At 40.5% G+C, this 9384-nt stretch overlaps 1 protein-coding gene across 1 annotated transcript in view; it reads right to left on the bottom strand.

Moving 5' to 3' along the window:
- Positions 1-5404: 5404 nt before the first annotated feature.
- The window catches only part of clcf1 (cardiotrophin-like cytokine factor 1), a 44212-nt gene continuing 40232 nt past the window's right edge, over positions 5405-9384 (bottom strand). The window contains exon 3 of the mRNA XM_062043930.1: positions 5405-6331. Coding sequence (XP_061899914.1) covers positions 5405-6331 — 927 coding nt within the window. The remainder of the gene's footprint in view (positions 6332-9384) is intronic.

Below are 9384 nucleotides of genomic sequence, written 5' to 3'. Positions count from 1 at the left end.
GGGGTGTGACGTTCATATGTTGTCAATATTCAGGGTTTTATCCTTCATAGAAACATTTAAAAATTCCATTCCGTTTTTAAAGCGGTCTGTCATAACATTTTTAGCATTCAATCAGACTTTATTGTGAGGTTTTACATTAGTTTTCCCAAAAATAGATATATCAGATTGTAGATGTTTTTTGTTTTTTTACCCTTCGCGTTCATATTTCGCTGTTTGTTGCATTTTAGTTGCATTTGGCTTGATTGTAAAATATGTGGATTGAGAGGGGGTGTGACGTTCATACGTTGTCAATATTCAGGGTTTTATCCTTCATAGAAAAATCAAAAAATTCCATTCTGTTTTTAAGGCGGTCTGTCATAACATTTTTAGCATTCAATCAGACTTTATTGTGAGATTTTATATTAGTTTTCCCAAAAATAGATATATCAGATTGTAGATGTTTTTTGTTTTTTTACCCTTCACCTTCATATTTCGCTGTTTGTTGCATTTTTGTTGCATTTGGCTTGATTGTAAAATATGTGGATTGAGAGGGGGTGTGACGTTCATATGTTGTCAATATTCAGGGTTTTATCCTTCATATAAAAATTTAAAAATTCCATTCCGTTTTTAAGGCGGTCTGTCATAGCATTTTTAGCATTCAATCAGACTTTATTGTGAGGTTTTATATTAGTTTTCCCAAAAATAGATATACCGGCCGCCAGACACATTTTTTTCCTCTAAATTTGGCCCCCGAGTCAAAATAATTGCCCAGGTCTGTTCTAAAGCTTAGTGATTTATCAAATATATCAGATTGTAGATGTTTTTTGTTTTTTTACCCTTTGCGTTCATATTTCGCTGTTTGTTGCATTTTAGTTGCATTTGGCTTGATTGTAAAATATGTGGATTGAGAGGGGGTGTGACGTTCATATGTTGTCAATATTCAGGGTTTTATCCTTCATAGAAAAATTTAAAAATTCCATTCCGTTTTCAAGGCGGTCTGTCATAGCATTTTTAGCATTCAATCAGACTTTATTGTGAGGTTTTATATTAGTTTTCCCAAAAATAGATATACTGGCCCCCAGACACATTTTTTTCCTCTAAATTTGGCCCCCGAGTCAAAATAATTGCCCAGGTCTGTTCTAAAGCTTAGTGATTTATCAGATGTATCAGATTGTAGATGTTTTTTGTTTTTTTACCCTTCGCGTTCATATTTCGCTGTTTGTTGCATTTTAGTTGCATTTGGCTTGATTGTAAAATATGTAGATTGAGAGGGGGTGTGATGTTCATATGTTGTCAATATTCAGGGTTTTATCCTTCATAGAAAAATTTAAAAATTCCATACCGTTTTTAAGGCGGAACATTTTTAGCATTCAATCAGACTTTATTGTGAGGTTTTATATTAGTTTTCCCAAAAATAGATATACCGGCCCCCAGGCACATTTTTTTCTCTAAATTTGGCCCCCCGAGTCAAAATAATTGCCCAGGCCTGTTCTAAAGCTTAGTGATTTATCAGATATATCAGATTGTAGATCTTTTTTGTTTTTTTACCCTTCGCGTTCATATTTTGCTGTGTTTGTTGCATTTTAGTTGCATTTGGCTTGATTGTAAAATATGTGGATGGAGAGGGGGTGTGACGTTCATATGTTGTCAATATTCAGGGTTTTATCCTTCATAGAAAAATTTAAAAATTCCATTCCGTTTTTAAGGCGGTCTGTCATAACATTTTTAGCATTCAGTCAGACTTTATTGTGAGGTTTTATATTAGTTTTCCCAAAAATAGATATACCGGCCCCCAGACACATTTTTTCTCTCTAAATTTGGCCCCCGAGTCAAAATAATTGCCCAGGTCTGTTCTAAAGCTTAGTGATTTATCAGATATATCAGATTGTAGATGTTTTTTGTTTTTTTACCCTTCACGTTCATATTTCGCTGTGTTTGTTGCATTTTAGTTGCATTTGGCTTGATTGTAAAATATGTGGATTGAGAGGGGGTGTGATGTTCATATGTTGTCAATATTCAGGGTTTTATCCTTCATAGAAAAATCAAAAAATTCCATTCCGTTTTTAAGGCGATCTGTCATAACATTTTTAGCATTCAGTCAGACCTTATTGTGAGGTTTTGTATTAGTTTTCCCAAAAATAGATATACCGGCCCCCAGACACATTTTTTCTCTCTAAATTTGGCCCCCGAGTCAAAATAATTGCCCAGGTCTGTTCTAAAGCTTAGTGATTTATCAGATATATCAGATTGTATATGTTTTTTGTTTTTTTACCCTTCGCGTTCATATTTCGCTGTTTGTTGCATTTGGCTTGATTGTAAAATATGTGGATTGAGAGGGGGTGTGATGTTCATATGTTGTCAATATTCAGGGTTTTATCCTTCATAGAAAAATTTAAAAATTCCATTCCGTTTTTAAGGCGGTCTGTCATAACATTTTTAGCATTCAATCCGACTTTATTGTGAGGTTTTATATTAGTTTTCCTAAAAATAGATATACCGTATTTTTCGGAGTATAAGTCGCTCCGGAGTATAAGTCGCACTGGCCGAAAATGCATAATAAAGAAGGAAAAAAACATATATAAGTCGCACTGAGTCGCATTTTTGGGGGGAATTTATTAGATAAAAGCCAACACCAAGAATAGACATTTGAAAGGCAATTTAAAATAAATAAAGAATAGTGAACAACAGGCTGAATAAGTGTACGTTATATGAGGCATAAATAACCAACTGAGAACGTGCCTGGTATGTTAACGTAACATATTATGGTAAGAGTCATTCAAATAACTATAACATATAGAACATGCTATACCTTTACCAAACAATCTGTCACTCCTAATCGCTAAATCCCATGAAATCTTATACGTCTAGTCTCTTACGTGAATGAGATCAATATTATTATTGGATATTTTACGCTAATGTGTTAATAATTTCACACATAAGTGTGAAATTATAACTGCGACTTATAGTCCGAAAAATACGGTACCGGCCCCCATACTTGCCAACCTTGAGACCTCCGAATTCGGGAGGTGGGGGCGGGGGCGTGTTTGCGGGGGCGGGGTTGAGGTGCAGGCAGCATACCCCTTCCCCTTCGAGATTTTCTGGATGAAATGAAATTCTTTTTTCCAATCATTTTGGAACTTGCAAGCGTATTTCTTCTTCTTACTCGTCGTCGCCATGTCTCTTCTTCGTTCTTCGGCTTCGTCTCTATCTTGTTGTGTGTGCAGCTGTGCACTGAGCTCCGAAAGCCGTAGATGTTATTGTAGCGTCCCGGAGGAGTTAGTGCTGCCAGGGCTTCTGGGTATTTGTTCTGTTGTGTTTATGTTGTGTTACGGTGCGGATGTTCTCCCGCAATGTGTTTGTCATTCTTGTTTGGTGTGGGTTCACAGTGTGGCGCATATTTGTAACAGTGTTAAAGTTGTTTATACGGCCACCCTCAGTGTATGTCTGTTGACCAGGTATGCCATGCGTTATCATTAAACCAGTTAAAAGATTATACGTGTCAGCATTTCTTGACGTCTTCGAGTAAAGACCATTGTTAAAGCTGTCCAACGCTACATTATTATGTGACTGGGCCGGCACGCTGTTTATATGGAGGAAAAGCGGACGCCTGGACAGCATGCGGCTGTTAAGGGGTGAAGGTTTCAGGTGAGAGAGAGGACGTTAAAGGCCTACTGAAACCTACTACTACCGACCACGCAGTCTGATAGTTTATATATCAATGATGAAATCTTAACATTGCAACACATGCCAATACGGCCGGGTTAACTTATAAAGTGACTTTTAAAACTTCCCGGGAAATATCCGGCTGAAACGTCGCGGTATGATGACGTATGCGCGTGACGAAGTCAGAGTAACGGAAGTTATGGTACCCCGTAGAATCCTATACAAAAAGCTCTGTTTTCATTTCATAATTCCACAGTATTTTGGACATCTTTTGCAATTTGTTTAATGAACAATGAAGGCTGCAAAGAAGACAGTTGTAGGTGGGATCGGTGTATTAGCAGCGGACTACAGCAACACAGCCAGGAGGACTTTGTTGGAGCGCTAGCCGCGCTAGCCGCGCTAGCCGCGCTAGCCGCGCTAGCCGCGCTAGCCGCCGACCTCACCTTGACTTCCTACGTCTCCGGGCCGCCAAACGCATCGGGTGAAGTCCTTCGTCCTTCTGCCGATCGCTGGAACGCAGGTGAGCACGGGTGTTGATGAGTAGATGAGGGCTGGCTGGCGTAGGTGGAGAGCTAATGTTTTTAGCATAGCTCTGTGAGGTCCCGTTGCTAAGTTGCTAAATTAGCTTCAATGGCGTCGTTAGCACAACATTGTTAACCTTCGCCAGCCTGGAAAGCATTAACCGTGTATTTGCATGTCCACGGTTTAATAGTATTGTTGATTTTCTATCCATCCTTCCAGTCAGAGGTTTATTTTTTTGTTTCTATATGCAGTTAAAGCACGATGCTATCACGTTAGCTCGTAGCTAAAGCATTTCGCCGATGTATTGTCGCGGAGATAAAAGGCACTGAATGTCCATTTCGCGTTCCCGACTCTCATTTTCAAGAGGATATAGTATCCCAGGTGGTTTAAAATACAAATCCGTGATCCACAATAAAAAAAGGAGAGTGTGGAATCCAATGAGCCAGCTTGTACCTAAGTTACGGTCAGAGCGAAAAAAGATACACCCTGCACTGCCTCTCTAGTCCTTCACTGTAACGTTCCTCATCCACAAATCTTTCATCCTCGCTCAAATTAATGGGGTAATCATCACTTTCTCGGTCCGAATCTCTCTCGCTCCATTGTAAACAACGGGGAATTGTGAGGAATACTAGCTCCGGTGACGTCACGCTACTTCCGGTACAGGCAAGGCTTTTTTTTTATCAGCGAGCAAAAGTTGCGAACTTTATCGTCGATTTTCACTATTAAATCCTATCAGCAAAAATATGGCAATATCGCGAAATGATCAAGTATGACACATAGAATGGATCTGCTATTCCCGTTTAAATAAAAAAAAAATCATTTCAGTAGGCCTTTAAAGGCAGTGCCAATATTGGAAATCGGGAGAAATTCGGGAGAATGGTTTGCCCCCGGGAGATTTCCGGGAGGGGCACTGAAATTCGGGAGTCTCCCGGCAAAATCGGGAGGGTTGGCAGACACATTTTTTTCTCTAAATTTGGCCCCCCGAGTCAAAATAATTGCCCAGGCCTGGTTTAGACTGAAGTCACATCAGAAAAGATGGGATTCAGGACCACCTCCTGATGTGGCCTGAATCCGATGCCAAAAGATCAGATTTGGAGTGTAGCCCCCCCAAAAAATCGGATCTGTGTCACCTGAGGGCCACACAATCCGACGTGGTGTGCAGTGCACACTGGGGCCAATCGAGGGTTCGAGTCAAACATCCATCCTTAGTGCAAAAAAGTGTCAACGGCCGTGTTGTCCCTCAGCCTCGGAGCCTCCTCTTCAGGCGGTTGAAGTCCTTGGCCGACCTCCACAGCCAGCTCTGCAGCTCGCGCAGCACCCAGAAGCCCTCCACCTTGCGGGCAAAGTCGTTCATGGCGGGCCGCACGGCGAGGAGCACGGAGGTGGAGGAGGGCGAGGACGGCGACAGGGCGCGGCCCTCCCGGTGGAGGAGGGCGAGGGCGAATGACGGCGGCTGCAGTGTGGGCGTGAAAAGGAGGGAGCGAGGAGGTCGGTGATGAAGGTGGGACAAAATGCTCCCGCCGTCCTCCTCTCTGAGCGTGTCCACGTTGTAAGTGTAGCCTTCTTCTTCATCCTCGCTGATGCTCAGCAAGCGCCTCCTCCCGCCTCCTGCTTCCTCTTCCTCCATCCAAGTCTCCGCTTCATCCCGCCTCCCTCTCCTCCTCTTCTCCCCGGACCCGCCGCTCCTTCCAGCAGCTGCGGCCGCCTTCCTTCTCTTCACGTCCTCCCCCCGGACCTCCCTCGCATCGCTCCGTCTTTCCGTCCTGGTCCTGGTCCTGGTCCTGGACGAGCTCCTGCTGACCAGCGGGGCCGGGTGGTCTCCCTCCAACCCGCTCTGAGGGTACTGGTCGGCGGGGTTTAACGACGGAGGGAGGGCGTAGCCCAGGGTGGTCATCAGCGCCGATATGGAGCCCAGAAGGCCGTCCAGGCCGATGCAGAAGTGCAGCAGGGAGGTGCGGAGGGAGGGGCAGAGGGTGGAGCGAGCCAGCTCCCTCACCGCCGCCAGCAGGACCGAGTAGGCCTTCTGGTTCTGGGCCAGCCGGGCTTGGTTCTCCAGGCCGTGCCACAGTTCCAGGCGGGTGGCGGCACTGGGCAGGGAGAGAGCGCTGCTGTTGGGTCTCGGAGGGGAGAAGTCTTTCTCGTTGAACGGGGCGCCCAGATACGTCAACTGGGAGGACACACACACACACACACATACTGGTTATCATTTGGAATGGGGACCAAGTTTTTGATCATGACTTGTGGGGACCAGCCTCTCTACAGGTTGTGGAGGCATAAAGAAAATGAGGTAAAATGGCCACTGCCCAGTGTTACAATAATACAGACGAAGCGGGGACAAGCCAAAATCACAAAGCCCCCAGCACATTCCATCACGTATTGTGCGTCCTGGACCTGCTTTGCTTAATATATGTGACCACTCCTTTTAGAGGCGGCCTTAGTGTTGTTGACTGTGGAACTCCTGAATAATAGAAATAGAGGGACGCAGGAGCTGAACCTTAGAGCATAGGGCGAGACTGTGACTAAGGGTGCAGTGCCATGCGTTCTCCTCATGAGCTAAATTGAACTCTGTCTCTGCATGATTCCTTGCTTCTTGTCTGATTAATAGATGCCATCAGTGTTTGAACCTGACACCCAGTTAGCTCATACACGTCTTGAAATCTCTGGATTGATGAAGTAATGTGCTGATCATTCTTACTGGGGACCCTGGGGAAAAATACTTAATATGGTTCATGGGGACCAAATTTAAATAATTTTGCATAATTCACACAAATTTGTACGGACTACTGAGGACCATTTAAAAAAAAAAAAAAAAAGGGAAAATGTGCAAATGTCTCGTACTTACGGAGCCCCTAAAGGGACATGGGGGAAATGTTATTTTTTATAATTGTTTTATTTATTTTTTTATTTTTAGACATGTATCCCGAGAAACTTTTTTGTGCGCTTTTTATAAAGTTATAAAAAAAAAAAGATAATAATCATTTTATTTTATTTTTATTTTTTTTAGACATGTATCTCAAGAGATTCATGTCTAAAAAAATAATAATAATAATTTATAATTTATTTTTTTTGTATCTCATGCGCACGAGATACATGTCTAAAAAAATTAAATTAAAATAAATTATACAATTTTTTAATTTTTTTTTTATAACTTTATAAAAAGTTTCTTGTGCGCACGAGATACATGTCTAAAAAAAAAAAAAAGGGAAAATGTGCAAATATCTCGTACTTACAGAGCCCCTAGAGGGACATGGGGGAAATGTTATTTTTTATAATTGTTTTATTTTTTTTATTTTTTTTTTTAGACATGTATCTCGCTTTTTATAAAGTTATAAAAAAAAATTAAAAAAATTATAATTTTATTTTATTTATTATTTTTTTAAACATGTATCTCGTGCGCACGAGAAACTTTCTCGTGCGCACGAGATACATGTCAAAAAATAAATAAATAAATAATTTATAAAAAAAAAATGTTGTATCTCGTGCGCACGAGATACATGTCTAAAAAAATAAAAAATATATATATATTTTTTCATAACTTTATAAAAAGTTTCCTGTGCGCACGAGATAGTTTTTCGTGCGAACGAGATACATGTCTAAAAAAAATAAAAAATAATAATTATATAAAAAAAAAAGATCCCCCATGTCCCTTGAGGGGCTCCGTACACACTCAAACTAACCAGTAAACATGTTTTATGGGCCAAAGCTTAAAATTTTTATAATTGTTTTATTTTTAAAAAATTTTTTAGACATGTATCTCGAGAAAGCGCACGAGAAACTTTCTCGTGCGCTTTTTATAAAGTTATAAAAAAAATAAAAAAATGTATTTTTTTTTTTTTAGACATGTATCTCGTGCGCACGAGAAAGTTTCTCGTGCGCACGTCTAAAAAAAAATAAAAAAAATTTATAATTTATTTTTTTTGTATCTCGTGCGCACGATATACATGTCTAAAAAATTAAAATTAAAATAAATTATAAAATTTATAATTTTTTTTTATAACTTTATAAAAAGTTTATTGTGCGCACGAGATAGTTTCTCGTGCGCACGAGATACATGTCTAAAAAAAAAAATTATTAAAAAAAATTATTTAAAAAAAAGATCCCCCATGTCCCTTGAGGGGCTCCATACACACTCAAACTAACCAGTAAACATGTTTTATGGGCCAAAGGTTAAAAACCACGTAGGCATCTTCAGAATGGATCTGACTATCATTTAAAAAGGTTTCCCTTTAGGGGACCTGTTTTTTTGCCCCCATACCGTCAGAGGTACCCTAAAGGTGACTGTGTAAACAGAGCGATGTCCCCATTAAGTAAGCATTGCCAGAACACACACACACACACACACACACACACACACACACACACACACACACACACACACACACACACACACACACACACACACAGATTCAGTCACGTGAAATTTCAAGTACTTTTTCTCGAACAGATGTTCTAACAAGGTCACACAGGAGGGTCGCCAAAAAACAAAGTGCGTCCATTGTTTGAAGACGCGGCCCAAAAAGTGTCTCCAAATGTTTGAGATCGTCAGAAAAAGTGGCCATGTGGGATTGTACTCAACTGCAGCGAGTACCGGGTGAGGCATTTATTGTTTCTCATTTGTCCTTCAGTTGTTTATTTACTAATACACAGTACAGGCCAAAAGTTTGGACACACCTTCTCATTCAATCTTTATTTACATGACTATTTACATTGTAGATTGTCACATCAAAACTATGAATGAACACATGTGGAGTTATGTACTTCACAAAAAAAAGGTGAAATAACTGAAAACATGTTTTATATTCTAGTTTCTTCAAAATAGCCACCTTTGGCTCTGATTACTGCTTTGCACACTCTAGGCATTCTCTCCATGAGCTTCAAGAGGTTGGAAAACCATTTCAGGTAACTACCTCTTGAAGCTCATGGAGAGAATGCCAAGAGTGTGCAAAGCATTAATCGGAGCAAAGGGTGGGCTATTTTGAAGAAATTAGAATACAAAATATGTTTCCAGTTATTTCACCTTTTTTTGTGAAGTACATAACTCCACATGTGTTCATTCGTAGTTTTGATGTGACAATCAGGGGCCCCCAAACTACGGCCCAGCGTCCAAAATCCGGCCCGCGGAAAGCCCCAAGATAAATTTTATGTTAATTATTTTTTTTAATTATTAGTTTTTTAAATCTGTCCTTTTTAATCCATTTTCTACCGCTTGTTACTCTCAAT

This window comes from Entelurus aequoreus, linkage group LG04 (assembly GCF_033978785.1).
Source record: "Entelurus aequoreus isolate RoL-2023_Sb linkage group LG04, RoL_Eaeq_v1.1, whole genome shotgun sequence".
NCBI lineage: Eukaryota > Metazoa > Chordata > Actinopteri > Syngnathiformes > Syngnathidae > Entelurus > Entelurus aequoreus.
The sequence above is the reverse complement of the archived record's forward strand: the minus strand, read 5'-3'. Positions and strand labels throughout refer to the sequence as shown.